General features: G+C 29.1%; 1 protein-coding gene across 6 annotated transcripts in view; it reads right to left on the reverse strand.

Annotated features, from left to right (window-relative positions):
• Positions 1-20,572, reverse strand: part of LOC136975773 (UDP-N-acetylhexosamine pyrophosphorylase-like) — a 61,225-nt gene that overhangs the window by 14,484 nt on the left and 26,169 nt on the right. For 4 of the 6 annotated variants that reach the window (XR_010880826.1, XM_067270891.1, XM_067270887.1 and 1 more), the window contains 7 exons: positions 15,147-15,205; positions 13,730-14,021; positions 9,712-9,916; positions 7,565-7,740; positions 7,301-7,473; positions 5,797-5,990; positions 3,489-3,623 (listed from right to left, as the gene is read on the reverse strand). Coding sequence is in view for 5 of the 6 variants with exons in the window: in XM_067270891.1 (XP_067126992.1) it covers positions 3,489-3,623; positions 5,797-5,990; positions 7,301-7,473; positions 7,565-7,740; positions 9,712-9,916; positions 13,730-14,009 (1,163 nt within the window). In the remaining variant the exon portion in view is untranslated. The other 2 variants (XM_067270890.1, XM_067270889.1) reach the window with 2 other exon arrangements.

The raw sequence follows: 20,572 nt of genomic DNA on the forward strand, positions 1-20,572 counted from the left end.
TTTAGCTTGTAAAGTGGAAGCACAAAATAAAATGTACCAATTTTACATAGCATAGATCTTTTTACTTTCAGTTTGAGTTCCAAAACATTTTGTGCAGTTTGCACCATTCATATATACATTCACTTTCTTTCACTAATGAAGTACTGTAATAGTGTGTTATGACATGGAGATAAAAAATATTGAGAATGATATGCCATCATGTGTGTGACTCTGGGAGAAAAGTGACTAATGATAAAAATAAAAAGAAGTGGCACACAAAATCATTGTTTTGTAAAAAAAAAAAAGTAAGTCAAAAGACAATGCTACTGTGCATTTTTGAGAATTGAGGAATAGAAACAAACTACAGTAGAGCATCGATTATCCGACTCAATTGGGGACTGGGGTTGGTCGGATAACTGAAAAAACGGATAACCGAAAAGTATAAAAAAATACATTATTAGTATAGTATATTAGTATATCCAATGTAATTAGTATGTTAGTATATCGCTATTAACCTGCTTCACGTTGAATTTTCATCGATGTTAAGACAATTTTTTTTAAAATAATAACCGTCGCTATTGTATCGTTAAAAATTATTTCTTTATTTTGCACAAAATAAATACAGTACTGTACATTGAAAAATATAAAACAAAAAAAATATATATATATATATTCGAGTTACATATTTCAGGTTACATAAAGTAGGCCTATACATTAAAAAAATAAGTCCAAAATTTTCTTTTGCTTCACAACTGACACTCACTTTTTGCTGCTAAATCTCACACACATTTTAAAAACAGCAATTGGATATCGTCGTTATATAAAATTAAGCCTCGTTTGAATACTGGCCTCCCTTTCATGGTCGAGTCAGTGTTGCCAGCTAAAACACACAAAAATTTAACAAAAATAATATTAAAGTAGCCAAGACATAGCCAAATATTGTAGCGCCACATCACTAGCAGACATTTGAATTTGCCGACTAGAACGCGGTTGGTTAACCGATGTGACAGTTGATCGGGGTTCAGATAATCGATGCTCTACTGTACTAACAAGCACTACTTAGAAGTAGTTCTTGACGTGTTACAAAAGAGTTTTGCACTAGACCTAAAAATCAAGGATTCGTTGATTTTTCATCATGACATGCATTGTTGCATGCTGTTTTTCGATCACTTAATTTTTAACAGAAACAGGCATCTCTGTTTAATTTGGGAAATAAAAATGTCAAGGTAATGTGGTTGGGGAGAACTCTCTCCAACCACCTTACAATTACCTTGCCATTTTTACTTCCCAAATTAAAATTAAAAATCTAAAGGTAAAAGTTCAAATTAATTGAAATGATGCAGAAAGCATTAACTGACCTCACAAATCAACTTATAGAAAAAGACTTCCAGCTTTTCTTTCATTGCAAATGCCACTGTGAACTGCTATGTGAGTACTATGTAATTTGAAGGCTTGTATTTTATAAAATTTGTAATAAAATTTTGTATGATTTAATCTCACTATTTTCAGGACAAGCTGGGTATATTTGGAAAATAATTAGGCTTTCAAATAAATTTATTTTAATTTAACTAAATTTCATTAATTTTATTAAAACTATGTAATATACTTCTTTTCACAGATCAATTGCTTATTCTAAATTTAATCTAAAATAAGTAATTATAAAAGTTCTGATTTTTAAATGTATGGTCACAACATCAGGAATAGATTCTTTATATGGAAATAAGTTTAAAAAGTCATGAGCATATTCTCAATTTTCAACTGTTATACAGCTATGCAAGTGTGAAATGAGAAACTGTAGAGGTAATGGGTGACAATATTTAGTACAAAAACCACAAAAATATACATAAAGGGTAAATTTTTTATCAATAACAATAAAACAAAAGTACTGAGCTAAAAGAATATCATATGTTCGAAATAGTGTAGATCTAAAGGCAGAGTATAGTTTGGAAGATGACCAAATCTATAACAGAGCATTTAATTTCTTCATGCTTCATATGGTTACAAAACATGCTGCATAAGTGTTTCTTGTATTAGCTCTATAATGCTTTCCTTATGTTAATCAGACCTATTATATGTTTCTATATAAAAATCATTCTGATCAAAACTTGACCAATCACTCTTGTATAGCTACATATTGACTGTGATTCAGATTTATGATCAGATAAGCTTTTTAATTTGTTTTCAAATAAGGATTATATTCCTGAGATTATGACTATATATATCACAGAACACATTGCAAAAGTGTAAAACAAATTTCTTATCATAATTTTTTACTTTTTTCTTTAGAAATTCAAAATAATCTCTAATTTAAAATTAAATGAAGTTTTGACTGCAAAAATCAACAATTACTGAAGAAAAAGCATTAACAAAAAATATAATAATACAGTGGTGCCTCGTATAACGTACGCCTCGAATAACGGACGCTGCGAACAACGGACTTTCTGTTTGGCCGTTACGTGACTCGAGCAACGGACTGGCTGCGAACAACGGACTTTCCGGCATAATTGGTGACTGCTCCATGGGTGCGTTCTTTAATAGCAGTCGCTCTGCATCTCCGCTACTACGGGAGTGCGCTGCTGTTTGTAGTCATTTAGGAACGACAGTGAAAGAAAGAAAGATGGCAGCGCCTGCACTATCGATAGTATCGTGATGGAGGAATCTATAATTCTAAAATATGAGCTTTAAAAGGCAAAAGAAGGGTCCCAATTGTAAAATTTAACCATAAAATAGATTATTTGTTGAAAGAGCATTCAAAATAGCTTCGGAAAAAAACTCGTAAAGACACTTACATCCCCGCGTGCGCTAACTCGCGCTTTCACAATTTCTAAATTCTCATTCATAAAACCACATAATGGATCCGGAAACGAAACTATCTGAGCCATGGAGGACGCCGTGTTGCTTTCCACCGAAAACTACTGCTACAAGCAGCCGTTTTTGCCGTTCGACGGCGCGCAATCCCACCGGAATTTAGGAACGCGTTCCGCAGGAATTTTTAAACGGATGTCGCTCGCGCAGAGTTACGCAGAGGTTATTCCTCTGCGCAACGCACCCCACATTCATTTTTTTATGATACAGTACGGTTATTTTATGCTGCGGAACGAATTAAATGTTTTAACATGTATTTCTATGGGAAAATGCGTTTCGTATAACGGACGTTTCACTTAACGGACGTGCACCTGGAACGGATTAAGTACGTTATATGAGGCACCACTGTATATCATGATGTTGAAAAGCAAGTTACACATTCAACTAATTTAAAAAATATAAATATATAGTAATAGTCAATGATTTATGTATTATAAATGGCATATATGTTTGATTAATTTTGAATTATAACCTGTTTTTCTGTTTTTTCAATATAATACATTATAATAATCACTTTTTTAACAGAGTTTTCCAATAAAATAAGTTCTTAACATGTTCTTTATTTAAAAACTTTTTCAACATTTAGTGATTATTGAAACAATTTATTTTATTTATTTATCATAAAAAATTAAAAATTGACTTACTTTGAAAACTCAAAAACATCAAAAACAAATTTTTCCATTTTTATTCCATTGGCTTTTTCTGGTTTTATTAATTCTCCATTTTCATTTATAAAAGGAATTTTCTTCTTTGCTATGTGATGTTTTAATTCATGTCCTCTAAAAAAAGAATTTAATTAACATAGATTTAAAATAGCAAAAGAATAGTCTAAGAACTTTTATGAATTACAGTCAAACTGTTATAATGAACATGGATATAATGAGTTTACAGTTATAATGAGCAAAATGCCACAAAAATTTTAATTTGTGTGTATTTTCACACATTTTCTCAGTTATAACAAGATAATTTCACAGATATACTGAGCAAATTTTTAGTAGCTATGCAAACACATGAATATTCTTACTTGTTCAAGTAGTAAGAAATGTGATACTAAATTCTTGGAATAGATAAAACTAAAAGGGTTGCTTAGTTTTATGAAAACTGGATAATTAGTTTTATGACCTGCATGGATTACAAGCCTATTTATCACTTAACTTTCTTCTTGGAGACTATCCTCCTCTTTCTTGACTAGCTTCCAGTCCTACTTTGCCAATTTACCTAATCATCACTATGATTGTAAAATTACCACATACTCTAGTTAGAAATGAACTTTTCTATGAGAAAGATGTCTATGAAGAAAAAAAAATGTCTCTTGGTTTACAAAAAAGTAGAAATTAGTTGCAAGTTAGAATGTGGTGCTAAAAATGTCAAAGTGTGTAGAAAGTTTTCTTTGTCCTCTTTAACAGTATCAACATTATGAAAAAATAAAGCAAATATCTATTTTAAGATTTGTAGATAAAAACACTAACTGAAATCGGGCATATTATTAATTAGTACTATCTTTAATTACAAAAAAATGAATTTCTTAATATTAATTATATTGTTTACATAATTACTAATAAAAACACAGTATAATGTAATTTCCTTTTTTTTTTTTTTTATTTTGACTCAATTTATTTAGAATAAAAATTAATAGATAGATTTCACTAATTATCAGTAGTGTAGCTACAAGTTTTGCTGCCTTTTGAGCACCCCATGTGTTCACACCCAAAGCAACCACCCATTTTCTTCTAGTTATGTCACTGCTCTTCACTGATATAAGAAGTAATGGTTATAACAAGGAAATCTTGCTGATCCCCTAGTGCTCATTATAACAGAGTTTGACCATAATTATTTCCAAGTACAGTCAGTACATAGATAATCATAAAATATTAATGTGTGAACTATGTCTGAAATGTACTATTGCTTTAAAAAATACTATAAATAGCCATATATACATTAAATAAATAATTTATTTATTTAATATTAAATTAAATAACCATAACAGGTTATAAAAAAAACACAAATATATCCAAAACCAGTAAAAGGAGTAAAATTATTTAATTATACAAACATTTTGTCAATTTCTAACAATCATCATCAGGTATATCTTAATGAATACCAAACAGAACAACATTAAGCAATCAAATACATTTAAATATAAAGATTTGAAGTGGTTTGAATCATGTGCATGAGCATTGGTACAGTATTACCAATGTAACACACAGGAAATTAAAATTACAATTTTAAAATATTAGTATTACAGCTTTAAACCTAAACTGCCTGCTGGCAAGGAGTATAATAGTAACTACACAGAACGGAAGTCCTAGTAGAGTTTGTAGCATACCCTCCATGCTATAGAGAGAGTATCAGTCTCTAAAATTGACTGCTCTCTGGTTCCTAACAGCATTGTAAATTTCAATAGCCTCTGAATATCCCAAATGCATGGGATCTGAGGTCAGATGAAGTCGACACGCACTTTCAAAATTACCCTCATGTCCCCATACAGTGTGTATGTCACCAGAGCTTTGTTGAAGAGCTTCTTACTAACATCACTTGTGTTCTTTTAGTTTCATCCCAAAGAACATAACCATGGTTCCAATGTATACCAAACACCAGTCTATATGAGTATCATGCAAAGGAATAGCAAGAACACCAAGTGCTCCTCTACTCTGTAGGGTTTGTCGGTTTTTCAAAACCAGTTTTTAAAAAATTATATAATTTGAAAACCGGGGTTTCCCAACTAAAAAACTAGTTTTTGAGCCTAGACTTACATATAAATACATTAATTTAATCTTTTAATCTGTTCAATTTTGTTTTTGATCCTGAATACAGGCATGAACCAACAAATTGTAATTATATTAATAAATTTATGTTTAGAATTACAAAAAAACCTTTATATTGTTTTATTGATATATAATTATATCTTTAATTTTTCAATTAAAACATTTATTAAACATTTATAAATCTTACTCTGCGACTTCTTGAAGAAAATCTACCGTAAAAAAATGATTACATATGTTTCCAGCATTAAATGTTAATCTGCCATCAGAATTTCTTTTTTGAGCTGTACGTAATGAAAGTTCACTATATTCAACAACTTGATATTTTCCATCTACTTTACATACAATTCCAACAGCTTCTGTAGGAAATGCTTTCTCAACTACCTGAAAATTTAAATATATCACATAAATAACTTAAAACTTTAAAATTTCAAACAAAAAAAAAATTATGAAATATCTTTCAATTTCTATTAAATAAAAGGTTATCTTACAGTTCTTGTTGAAATTTAAAAACTTTAATATGTAATACATAATAATATAGCTTTTGTGGAAACCTGTTTATTATATGAACTTGCTAAAAATTTACAGGATAAATATAATAAAGCAATTGTCTAAACAGTAGTTTTCTTTTTAATTGACAACATTAGAATAATAATTGAAATGACATACAAATCACATTATAGACTGCAGTTTAAATTTTGTTCAATATGTGTACACATGTTCTGCAATAAATCAATATAAAAAATAATACAAACAAAACCTTCAAAATATATCAGCAAATATAATTTAATATAAATACGTCATGACAAATGTTTTCGAACCTAATAAGATCTACTTCAGGTCAAAAATGTTTGATAGAATTAGATGTTTGGAAAGAGGAAAAGGGAGGAAGGTTCAAGAAGCGTGTGGTTAAGTTATGATAAGTTGGTAGTTGATGGAGTTTGGTATAAATACTCCATACTATAGAACTTTATACCCACACTCGAGTCTGACTTGAGCAAATTACATAGCGTTAAATAAAAAATAAACGTTTGGGCAATGGAAAAAATTTTTTTTGTATTTTCGGATGTTTTCTGGGTCCCCAAACATCCTCAGAAATTTTCACCTGCACAAAAAAGGTTTATCGCGATTTTAATCAACCTTTAATGATGCATGATTAATGCTTAATTGGCTTTTTATGGCTTTTTGATATCAAATTACATTCATTGTTCTAAAGTTCTAGTGCACAGATTTTACTATGGTAAAGTTATTTAAAGCTATTTTCTGATGTCAAAAACGACATCCAATAGTTTTTTAATTTTTTTAATTAATAGATTTTATTATATATATGTTTAATTAGGTCAGGGGGATGAAAATCGCAATAAAAATTTTAATTTTTGCAAAATATTTAGAAATATACAGCCAGCTAGTATACACCCTACTTTAGACCCTTCATCCCCCGTAAACATTCTGGGAAAGATGACACCAGCTGTTAATTGTAAACAAGCTGACTCGTGGGCATCAGATTTTGTGGAAAGGTGAGACAAAGGAAAATAAACTTTGGAGTTTTAACTTCAGAATTAACGCATTTCTTTCATTTTTCTTTTGTTTTAAGCATTTTTATGTTTAATTATATAATTTTATATAAATTTTATATAAAACGAATTGCCGGGGCTAATCATCATAATCATTCAATATTTAATAATGTCTGTTACCTTAGCAGCACAGTTAGCACCTTTTCCTACACAATAACCAATAAACACTGGATCTGCCATTTTCACTAAGATATTATCCACACAGTAAACATGAACGTACTGGATACCTCTCCTTTCCATATCTGCGAGAATACCAGCACTTTTTAAAACTTTGTACAAGCCGCCATTACCATCTGAAAAAAATTATACAATATGAATAATGATATATTCTATATATTGTTAATATTTAATTTTTAAAATAAATGTAACATATTAAAATAATACCAGGAGCTCGTGCAACTTTCCAGCTATTTTCTAAAATTATTTTTCCATCAAAGGTAAAACAAGGAAGCATATTTTGTTCAAAAACAATTAAGTTCTCTCTTTTCAAACCAAAATATTCATTTTTTTCAAAAAACTCTAAGGTAGGTTCCATAGTATGTTCACTTGTCATTATATACCTAAATAAAAATATACTTTAAATTACTTGTTACATAAATTACATATTTAAAAATATTTTGCTTATTGTTAATATGCTTAAAAATTTTATATAATAAACTATTGGTTCTTAAATATTTAAAATTTATATTAAAATTCTGTACATATAATCAGATGATATGTTTCATAAATATTTTTTACAATGCCATGTACACAAAATTAAAATTATTTTTTTTATAAAAAAATTTGTTTAAATTAACAAAACCTGTACTAAAAGAGAAACAAATGCTTTTGGCAAGAAGAATTCTTATATAATTGTTATAAATTAAAATTAATTGTACTTTTAGATAAGTTATAAAGTGACCAATGTCCAAAATTAGATGGAACAGTCCTGCTTTTTTAATATGCTGTCCTGATTTTTAAACTGTTCGAAATATTTCCCGTTTTTAGATTTTTATAATCACATACAAAAATAGATAATATTCATTGATTGCCTTGTATATGATTTATCTTTGACTAACATATTATAGCATAGAAATTTTAAGATCCAATTCATAGAAATGAAAGATTAATTAATTAATATTTTGATTACAATACTATATTAAAATGTTATTTATATTTTTATTTGAACACACTGACTAAGTGTAAACTGACACTGAGATCATTAATGTGGTAGTAATTTGTAATTATTGAATTTATGACAGTTTAAAGATTATTGAATGTTTGTACTTATGATAGCTATGGCAACTGATGGAATTCTTTGAAAATATTTTGAAAATGTTTGGTTATATGGAATAAACTATATTCCATTCACAGTATTAGTTATAAACACACTATACTGGATAAAAAGTATAAGTATCACTCACAAAACTAAAAGGGGTATTTATAGTACTAAAGTCTGTTCTAATTTATCAAATTATTCTAGTGAGATATGCAATATTAATTTTTACTTTATTAGAATAGAAAATTATAGGAATGAATAGAAAAATTTATATATATATATATATGTGATTTATATATATATATATATGTGAACATTAACTCAAACCTGATTAATAGTTAAAGCCAAATAAATTGCTGAATTATTAAGCTATAATATGGCTACATAATTAAATATTGAATAATTTTTATCTAGAGTAGTGTTTCTCAACCTGGGGATCGCGGTGATATTAAAGAGGGGTTGTGAAACAATAATGAAATCATTTTATGAGAAAAAATCATTTATTATAAACTTATAAACATTTTACTTACAATAAGTACACATGTAAAGAAAAGAAATTAATGTGATGGTTGCATTTGTTTTTCATTTAAAATTTTCTCCATATGTGGATCTATGTTAGAAACACACACAAGCATATTGTTTTTGAGTGATAAAAGACGATTCCTGTATTTAGTTTTTAGTGCAAACATAGACAAAAAAACCCTTTTCACAGAGATAAGACATGGCGAAAGGGATTAATATTTTCAATACTTCTGTGACTAAATTTCCACATTCATGTTGATGAGCAAGCCAAAACATATTTAAATCTTCAGATGTAAATTACAGTTGTAGCGTTTTGTCAGCAGACATTTCGATGAGCTGGTCGTGAATCTCAACTGGTAACTTAGCAGCGGAAACAACATTTTCATTAAACGAATTCAGTACCCATCTCTTTGAGAAATCATTTTTATCTTCTGGGAAATATTCCATCAATTGAGTTTTTAGCTCCTTTGGGTGGGGATTGCAAAATATTAATTTTATTTATATTTACTATTTGGGGGGGGTCGCAGAGCCAAGAAGGTTGAGAATCGCTGATCTAGAGATAGGCAGTTATGTAGCAATTATAACAAATTTAATTTAATTTAGAATTTTCTGGAAGAAAAAAATTGTCCTAAAGCAGGACTGCATGCACAATTCACATACCATGCGAATGTGTTGGCAATTATATATAGCTCAAAAATTTGTCAGTTCATTTGACTTTAATATTAGATACATAAACAAAAACTTAACATACCAAGGAACAGTACTTTTCTTCCCAGTATATTCATAAGCTAATTGTTCAAGACGACGAATATGTTCTCCTTGAAGTTGATATAATGTTTTACGAGATGGTAAGCCAACATCGTACATACCCTTTGGATAAGAAACACCCAAACGTGTTCCCTGACCACCAGCCAAAAGTAAAACTGCTACTTTCCCATTTGCTATTTGTTGTAAACCTTACAAAAAAAAAAAAAAAATGATTTGAACAAACTTAACTATTTAAATCATATTTATTAAAATGAGTAACTTATCAAATTCATTCAATCATCATCAAACTAATATTAATTTATTAATTAAATACAAATTAAAATATAGTTAATTTAAAAAATAACACACAATATGTATTAATTAACTTTTTATTTATTCAAACACAATAAACTGTAATTTTTACATAAAATAATAATTACATAATGCCTTATGATAAGAATATCTGATAGTAAAATAAGTTAATATAACATATTAATATAGATAAAACACATTATCAGAACATTCTTTATTTTTTTATGTTGTTTTTACATAATCATTTTAAATATATGATTTAATCAATTGAAACATCTGTTGAATAACTAATTTTATTTATTCAATTTTTATTTTAAATTATTAGATCATTTCTTGATTTTTTCAAAATATTTTCTTTATAAACTATGCTAAATTTTTTAATTTAAATAGCATATAAATTGAGGAAAATATTTAAATTTGTTTTTTGTTTTAATAAATGATTAAAAATAGATTTATTTATTTATTTATTACAACAGATTACATTGCATTTTTTATTATTTGCAAAATAATCTATTGTACTTACTCTTAACAAAAAATTAATTAATATTTATACAACTGACACAAAATAATATATATTAATAGAAAAAAGTGATTAAATATTTCTTCAGGGATTAATTACAATAATAAAACAATACATTTATATTTACAAATTGAATTACTTCTTTATTTCATCAGTTTTCCTTCCAGTAATCCTTCCATTTACACAAATAATTGATTCCATGGAGCCATGAAAAACTGTTTAAATAAGAATCTGTTTTATAACCTTAAATACAATATTTTACATTAAAAAATTGCCAGGACAAATTCACATTAAGAAAAAGTATATATTTCTTTCCAGACTATACATACAAAAGAGGGTTTTTTAACTTATTTACATTGGATGGCAGACATGTAGCCTCAAATAAAAGGTCTGTTTTGCCGTGGATTTGTTATTGCCTCTATAAAGCGTGTGAAAGGACAGGAGTCGGACTCATTTGTATGTATAGTCCAGAAAGAAATATATACTTTTTCTTAACAATATTTTACTCTTACTGGGGTTAAGTGTTTTCGTTTTTTAAATATACATTTATATAAGAGGTTACTGATAACAAAAAACACTTTTTGATGTACGTTTTTTAAATATACATTTATATAAGAGGTTACTGATAACAAAAAACACTTTTTGATGTAACTATCATTTATTTCCATAAAGTTGAAAATTTATTTCTTGACAGTATTTAAAATTTTAAACTTTTTCAAATGCATTAAAGTGAATTTGTGTAAATGAAAATGGAGGGAATACTGTATGTTTTCATATTATTTTGATTTGTCATTGATAAAATGACTCAAACATTAAAACAGCTGAGAACTGGAAATCTTAATAGTTGATGGGCTGCAATTTCAAAAAGTTGTAGAGCTATAAATTCCCATTGTTGTCTGTCTTTCCTTAATCTTGAGAACAAAGTTAGATACATGAAAGTCAAGACCAGTTACAGAAAGCTTAGGGGCAGGAGGCGTTGATTAACTATATACAAACTTCTGATGAAAACTAGAAGTCATGTTATTTCAATTCAAAACTTTTCTCCTGAGAGCAGTTAACAGACTGGTCGGCACAATTCTATTGTTAAAAAAAAAGTATGATGTATAGGGCAAGCCACTACTAATTTGAGGTGGAGAGCATATATTTTAAATGAAATAAATAAAAAAATATGATTAAAAATTGCAGCCCGACAATGTGACAATATCACAATAAATAATTGTTCATAATCAATATAATTTTATATAATTTCACATAGTGAGATTAGGCAAGTGGGTAATTTCACTTGCCTAGTGGATTACCCACTAGGCAAGTGAGGCACATGCCTAATATATAATCCTAGACTCAGAATCCCAAAACTGGAAAAAATAAAGCAATATCATCATTAGTCTTCATTAGTATGAAGGGTGGGCACACCATTACTCAGGGACTAACCAATTAAAAATATTAAAATATACATTTTGTAAACAATATACTGAAAATTTACATTTTTAATTATTTCCTTACAAATTCTTAAATTTAGTTGGTTATTTAATAATTATTCTACCTTCACAATTTTTAATGACAAAATTATATAAATTGTACAGTTCTTTCTTTGAGAGTTTATTTAAGTTCTCTCTAAAGTCTTGAGTTGAGCTTTAACTGATCTGACCCACACTATTTCTAAATTTTCAAAAATGGTTACTTATTTAAAAATTTTGATTTGTTAAATCACTTTCAAAATGTATTGTAATTTATGATTAAAAAAATTTTGATTCAACATTCTTAGCAAACCCATGTTATATAAAATAAAAAAACTGTTTGGCCTCTAAACACAAACTAAAACTGAATTCTCAAACTATATTAAAATAAATTCAAATCCTGTTTATATTGTATAATTTCTTCCAAATTTCAACTATTTCCTATCTACTCAGTTTCTCAACTATAAATAAATTTTCTAAATATTAATATTTTATTTATACATTATTTTGTGTAGAATAACTCATGATAAATTATAAAGTTGTCTGTATATTTTATCACAATATTTGATCTAAATCCCTACACAAATAAACCAAAGCACAATGTAGAATTATCCAAATATCTAATTGCTGGACTTTTATGGGCCGTAAATGCGCAGTTATAGCCTGTCGTAATCTGGTAGTGGTATACAAATAAACTTGTAATTAGATCTTGTGTTAATTCTATACCATTATACTTAAATATTTTCTGATAAAGTTTATTTTTAACATCTACTAAACATTAAATAAACTTTATCAGAAAATCTTTAAATATAATGTTCAAGACCATAATTTTTATTTTTTTTCCTTGATGTAGGTTTTTCAAACTTTTTTGTCAATTATTTTTAAACAGCTTTCATGCTTCTTTTTTAATTTTAATAAACTTTTGTTCTATTGTTGAAGCATTAATAATGATATAACATAATCCCTTGGAACTGCCACAGCTAAAAACACCTGGGTTCTGAACACAGTTTCTAATAGCCGAACCATCATTTTGAAAAGTTTTGTATTTAGGACAATATCCTTTTAATTGAAGTGAGGGTAAATAACTAAATATTTTCAGTAAAGTTGTTATTCTGTAAATACTAATTTTCAAATAATAATAGGAACAACACTCTTTAACCACAACATTTATGATGGAAGTATGAGAATATTTTCATATTTTTACTGCCTTCTACTAAAGCACACTTTAATATTTCAGTATTTACATACAAATACATATGAAAATATTATGTGTTTTTATATTTTTTATAAACAAATACTAAAATATTTTTGAAAAAATCTTTTCAATTTAAATTTTTTATTAAAATTGAAATCAAAGAAAGTATTTTATACTAGAAAATGTTTGCTTTTCTACAATAATATTGGACTATTATTATTATTATTATAGAAAAATTCCAACAAATAATATAAATAAAGCAAATTAAAATAAGGATGTTATAATTTCATTATTATTTATAAAATAAGAAATATCAAAATCCTTTCTTAAAAAATAAAAATTCTCCTGATTAATTTATTAAGTCACAAATTATTCATTTAGAAGTGACATTTATCATGACATTTTCATCATATTTGCTATTATCTGAAAATTACAGAAACAAATTGTCAAGTTTTATAATAGCGATTTAAAATTATCTTTATCTAATTTGATAATTTAAAAATTCCTGATGTAATTTCCAATAATAGATAAAACTCACCTTCATTTCTGTATGCTCTTAATTTTTCAGGACTAGTTCTTGATACGCTACCATACAAGTCAGACGGTATCGGTTGGAGAACATCATCCAGTTTTCCCGAATCGTCTCCTCCTCCATTACTCACGCAATCTTTAAAGATTTTAGTTACGTAAGCTAAATCGATACTTTTCAGATCATTATACAAATGAGTTTTTTGTTCGTTGTTTAACTGGTCCCAGAAATGCAACAAGTGATCCTGGCCAAAGCGACTTAGTTCCTTTCGTAGACTTTCCACGTCCATATCTTCCGAAAGCTGAAGAAAAAAAAATTTGAACCTAATTATTAACTAATGAAAAAATATATATACTACTTCACATAACTATTTTGAAGCAGAAAATAGAACTGCAGACGAATTTCACGTAGTTATTCCGGCAAAATAAACAAATAAAAAGAAAATTTAATCTAAGTAGGACAGTGTCAGCGACCTTTGTTTACATCGGAAATCTAGAACATTTGGCAATGCACGGTCGTGATTACCGTATTTTACGGACTATAAGACGCACCTGAATTTTGGAGGCAATTTTTCGAAGAAAAAAGTGCGTCTTACAGTCCGTAAAATACGGTAATTAATACAGATTAAGTTTCAAGAACACATTCGCGACATTGATTTGACAATTTATCGGAATGACCGCATTCGTCCGAGTGCGATAGAAGTAGATCTAACTTGTAGTTCAATAATAACGATGCATCTATTAGTGTACGCGTTTTGCCACGTGTACAGTACTGTACATGAAACTTGGCTTATAAATTATAATGAACAATGCCGCTTCGAATTATTTATAAACTAATCTACGGAAATGTTGAAATTAATTTCGAATAAACCGTAATTTTATTTTAAAAAAAAAAAAATCAGACCTGGATATGTACCCTAAACGGCGATAATAATCATCGTAGATTTACACAAGTCGCTATATAATTCGAAAAGTCATCGAAAATATCCCCAAAATAAAAGTATAACGCATAATTTCAACATAAAATAACCTTAAAAATATACTACTTTACGCGTAAGTAATGTTTTCGGCTTTCCCAAAACTTAAACTGCCTACAAATTCCCAGAAACAATAAAACACCATGAATTACTTAAAGATAAATAAGCGGATATGTAACTCGATATGGAAAGTTAAAATATGATAAAAAGTAAACTTTAACAGCTTAATTATATCTATATATACTGTATATCTTAATTATAGAGTCAATATAAATATGCCAAGTTTACGATTAATACTAATTTAAAATGTCTTCATCCCACGAAAAGTCAGACACTGACACTCCTCTTACCTTTAGTCTTTAAACACAACCTACTATATACTACTATATTTAATTATGGCTAGCACTAAAAGATAAAAATTATTAAAAAAAAAAATTGCGTATCACCTACCTTATGACGTCATCTGATCTCCTATTTCCCTATTCATGACAACTGTCACCGTTCCGTTACTAAAATGATTTTTAAAAAATTTTTAAGTAATTAATTCGAATGTCCTCTATATTTAAGGAAAAATATAATATAATTAATTATAATTATTAACGATTTTAAACATATAAGATCAGATAGCATGCATTATTTATATAAGGAATATTAAAAGCCTTGACATGTTTTCTTTAGTTTAAACATAAGTGATAGAGAGTGATGAGACCAAATCTAACGAAAACTTATTTACTCAAACGTATCAATTTTCAAGTGCAAATAACTAAATAATATATTTCATTCATATCTCAAAACTGATAATTCCGCAGCTTTAAATTGTGCGCTTTGTAAATATACAAGACCCTTGATTTAACACACCCCCGATTTAGCGAACTTTGGATTTAATTTCTGTCCTGTAGGAAAAGTTTAAAACCTTTATTCGACAAAAGAGCACGCTAAAAAGTTGCACCAATGAGTCAACCAGTATAAGTTACTCCACAGGTGTATACATTATACCGGTATTATTATTATTATAACATTTTAAGTTTCACAATTGATCCGTGTATATCGAGGGCCAACTGTATATAAATTTTCCAGTTGTTAAGTTAAAATATAAACACCGTTTATCATGTGGTTCTATGATTAAAGCTATCGATTTCATTAGAATGTTTCCATAAATATTTCTACTATTTTTTTAACACTAAAAATAATATATATTAAATTACTATAATAATATCTTATTTCCGAGTACTCAAAATAATTTAATTCTAGATTTCTCATTTAATTTTTCAATTTCTATTATTAACTATTATGATCTATAGTTTTTATATAAAAATTTCACAATAATGTTCAAATAGACTATATAATTTTAAATATACTGTATAAACAACTCATTTAAGAATTCTCATTTGCATATTTTTATTTGCTACATAACAAACACATGAATTTGTGGTTAATGTTACCCTTGGTGCCAATATGGCTGTTCGTCTCTGATTCCAGCAAGGAAACAATGGGACGCACGTTCTAACCTAACCTATTCTAATAATTTGGTTGTTAATAATTATGGTAATTGATTAGAATAGGTTAGGTTAGGTTAGAACGTGCGTCTCATCGTTTCCTTGCTGGAATCAGAGACGAACCGCCATCTTGGCACCAAGGGTAACATTAACCAAACTTTCGAGAGATTGCGCACAAAATACATAAATTGTCTGTATATACAGCTACAGCCACTACACAAACTGTAGAAAACGAATTTCAAAAATAAAATTGAGCAAGCATCGATGATAAGATTTTTAAATAACCAAATATCTAAACGTTTTTAAATATTTATTATTATAAATATTAAATCGGTATTACGAAACGAATGTGTTTTCCAAATAATGACATCTGAACGTGCAAGTATAAAAACAGTTACATCAAATTAAAATTCTCAAAATACAATAGAAAAAAAAAAAAAATGAGCATAAAATTTATGCTTGAAAAGAATCAAATAGCATTCAACTCTTTCAACAGCACGCTATTTTCAACAGAATTTTCCTATTGAAAGGGTGGGAAACATTCTAAAAGCTATTTATTATTATAATTTTCTTTGTTGGTGTGATTGTGATATAATGGTGACATAAGGGGGGAGGGAGTCGTTCACTGTTCAGAACATATTTAGAACATTCTAAAAAGGCAAGGTAGTCTTCATATTAAAAAAAAAACAAAAGATATTTTAAAAATAATATCTATTATATATGTTTCTTGTTTATTATTTAAGAATACGGTGAAGTTTATAGCACTGGATTAAATTCCACATTCCATGAAAGTTATTTATGCTGCATTAAGTACAGTACAGTACATTTGTAGTATCTTAAATTAACACTCTTGTAATTTCAAGGTTAGCATTATTGAAATGATTTTGTTAAACGAGTAAAAAGATAAACTTTCACGAATTTAATACATTAATTTAATTCATTATGAAAATTTTGTTCAAAATCAGGCGGAAACATTAATATAAGTGAATGGCAGAGGCGATTAAGGCATCAGCCTAACGCTATGGGGTACCCGGGCAGTGGCGTAGCGAACATAACTGGTGCCCGGGAAACGACACTTTATTGGCGCCCTCCTTCCTCTCCAGAAACACATATAGTTTGTCTTGGAGACCATTTGGGCGCCCCTCTGCGAGTGGTGCCCGGTGCATGATACACCCCCTTGCTACGCCACTTGTACCCGGGATTGAATCCGGACGGATAAAAAAAAATAAAAAAAAAAATCAAGAACTTTTCGAAGATAGTACGATCCGGATATTCAGGCCAGTCTTTCACCAATCGACCACTCCATTATAGGGCTGGCAGAATATGTTAGTGTGTGGAAAGGACGATTTTGTTCACTCTCTTTGAAGCTTAATAACTCCTGTGCTTTTTGTCGAAAATTTAAGAAATTTTGCAGGAAGGTTTCTGTATTAGGGGATTGATGCTATTAAATTTTGGCGATTAAAGGTCGAAGGAGTGGGGGGATTTTAAGGAGTCGTGTGTACCTCCAGTAAGATCAGATTTACAAATTTTTTTTTTTATAAAACCCACCCCTACTCTCAAAATTAAGTTTTTTGCTATTTTATAATAATTTAAAATATAGAAAGTAAATGCTAATAACGAGTAAAATCGTCATTAAATCCGACCCTACTTGAGATATACTCGACCTCCATTATCTCCCCACTTCCTCGACTTTTAACCACAAAAATTAATAGATTCGATCTCCCTAATAAGCAAACTCCCTGCAAAATTTCAGAAATTTGCGACAAAAGCACAAGAGTTATTAAGCTTCAAAGAGGGTAAAAAAAGTCGTGCCCCAACACTCTCTCACTAATATCCCTATGTACAGAAATTACCTTTTTTTTTCATTTCTCGACATTTCAAGGTAACCTAATACAAAAATGTAGAAAACTGGGGGTCATTTTTTTGCCGGATCGCCATACTTTCCCTTTGTTATAACAGCAGGAAAGTAAATATATCACACCACTCAAATAATTTTATTGTTTATTAGAATAATGTTATTCTAGTGTTTTTTTTTTTTTTAATTTAATAATAATACAAATGATGTAAAAATTAATATAATAATAAAAATAATTGGCTAATTAGAAGTAACGATAATTCTTAACTTTTAAATTACAACTTATTGACAAAAATTATGCACCCAAATGGAGTTGTCCCATTACCGCAACTAGGTCTCAGACAGGTATGTAAATGATTACAATTGTGGTCATATTTCACACTTAGTAAAATCATTACCCAGTATCTTATTAAAAGGCTCACATTGGTTCACTGTCTTTGAAATTTTCAGTGTACAGTTCGAAGACCTCCAAACAGGTACTGTTTGGAGGTCTTCAAAAACCAGACGTGTCCATAGGATGGTCGTAGCTGTGGATAATATCTTTACATTATGCAGAGTTGACGTAGTTTGAGGAAGGCTGCATCATCAGAATGAAAGTAGAAAGATGGCTGTTTTGCAGGACTGGGCCATTCTGACTTGACTGGAGACAGGTGTCAGAGACAGTAGCTATGTCAGAGCACACATACATGGTAGCCAGATTCTGAATCATCAGGAGAAAATCTTCTAATCGTGAGACAAGCACAAACAGTTGCAATGGCATCTTTGTCCATCATCCAGAGACAGCTGGAAGTCTTGATGCAGAACTCTCTCCTCTATACCATTGGCAGGCAACCAGCAGAGGCAAATTTGCATGCATAGCTATCACTATTCATGCAAATTTGCCTCTGTAGAGGACACAGTGCTAGTGTGTAGAACCACTAGTAAGTGCTTCAATCTTGCCATACTTCACCCACTTCTGGCTTGATAGTCAACAAGCAATCTCAAGTGGTAGTTGGCCATCCCCCTAATAGTGGTACGAAACATTAACAAACAGAAGTACATTCAAGAAATCCTGAGCTCTCGTGTTGCAGGACTGCAACCAATCATTTTCCAGAAAAGTAATATGCAAGTGCACTCAATTAGCATTTCCTAGGAATGTCTCCATCATGTTGCCATACTTCGTTAGCTTGCCCAATCTCCAGATTTTTTGCCCATCCAGTATTTGTAGGGTGAGATTGGATGTCAGTTTTGACAATCTATGAATATATGGAACCTGGAATAACAGTTGCAACATCTTTGAGCAAATCTATTACAGGATAGAATATGGTGCTTGTATGTTTCTGTCCAATTGTATCATTTCATGTATCCAAGCAAAAGGCAATAAAGAGTACTAGTGGTTCCTTTAAATTGCACAGTTGATGCAAAGGAAATTGTACCTTTGCTATGATACTGTAATTACTTATTACATTCACACTAATAAAATTTCATTAGATTCTGTCTCCTCCTTGGTGCATAACTATTTTTTCAATGAGAATAAGCTGTATTAAAGTTGATCAACCAGCATATAGTGTTAAGATTATATGACTAAGGCTATACAACAGTCATAATTTCATTCCTTACAGCAGATATTACGTGCAACGGGGTGACACATCAAACCTGCCAATAATCAAAGTCTTTAATGGGATTTTTCCCCAGGCCCAGAGAAAACAGAGGTCCATCATCATTTTACCCCAATAAAATTAAAGATTTTATTTTTGTTAATATAAATTTAAACTGTTTTTTTTTTTTAAATTAATAATGAAACATTCTACACATTTCATTTGTTTAAGAAAAATGGCAAAATCTCAACATGTCAAACATCTCAACATGCAAATTCCTTAAACTCTTTAACAATGATATTTATGCAACTTGAACACAAACTATATGGTGTATTTTCTCGGACACATGGCAAATTTCATCACTAAGTTTTCTTCAGTTGACTCAACTGAAGAAAACTTAGTGATGAAATTTGCCATGTGTCCGAGAAAATACACCATATAGTTTGTGTTCAAGTTGCAGAATAAGCACCGGCACGGTTTCATAAACACTACAATGATATTTATATTGAACCTGTTATATGATTTTTTTCTTTCAAAATTGAAAACAATTTGTTAAATTTTTTTTTTTTGCTAAATTTAAATCTGAACTGATTATTCTAGGATCAAGGCAAGTCATAGCTAGTGTTAATAGATAAGTTAAGGATGAAGTCAATGATGCACTATTCCAAATTTGTTAATAACTCTTTATTTGTTGTTTTGCAGGATATACTATTCATATGCAGACCTCTTAATTATTTAGCTTTATTTTAATACTTAATAAAAGGAACTAGGACTTCTTTGGCCTAGATAGCGGGTGGAAAACCTGTAGCACATAAGGAAAAATCATCTGGTACATAACATATCATACAATTTTGATTTATCATCTGTCTTTTCAATCATCTTTTTGGTTTATCACCAGATTATCTTTTTTTTCAATCAGCTTTTCTTATTCTAATTAAAGTAAATTCT

Source organism: Centruroides vittatus, unplaced genomic scaffold, assembly GCF_030686945.1.
Source record: "Centruroides vittatus isolate TY-2023 unplaced genomic scaffold, ASM3068694v2 contig_388, whole genome shotgun sequence".
In the NCBI taxonomy this organism is placed as follows: domain Eukaryota; kingdom Metazoa; phylum Arthropoda; class Arachnida; order Scorpiones; family Buthidae; genus Centruroides; species Centruroides vittatus.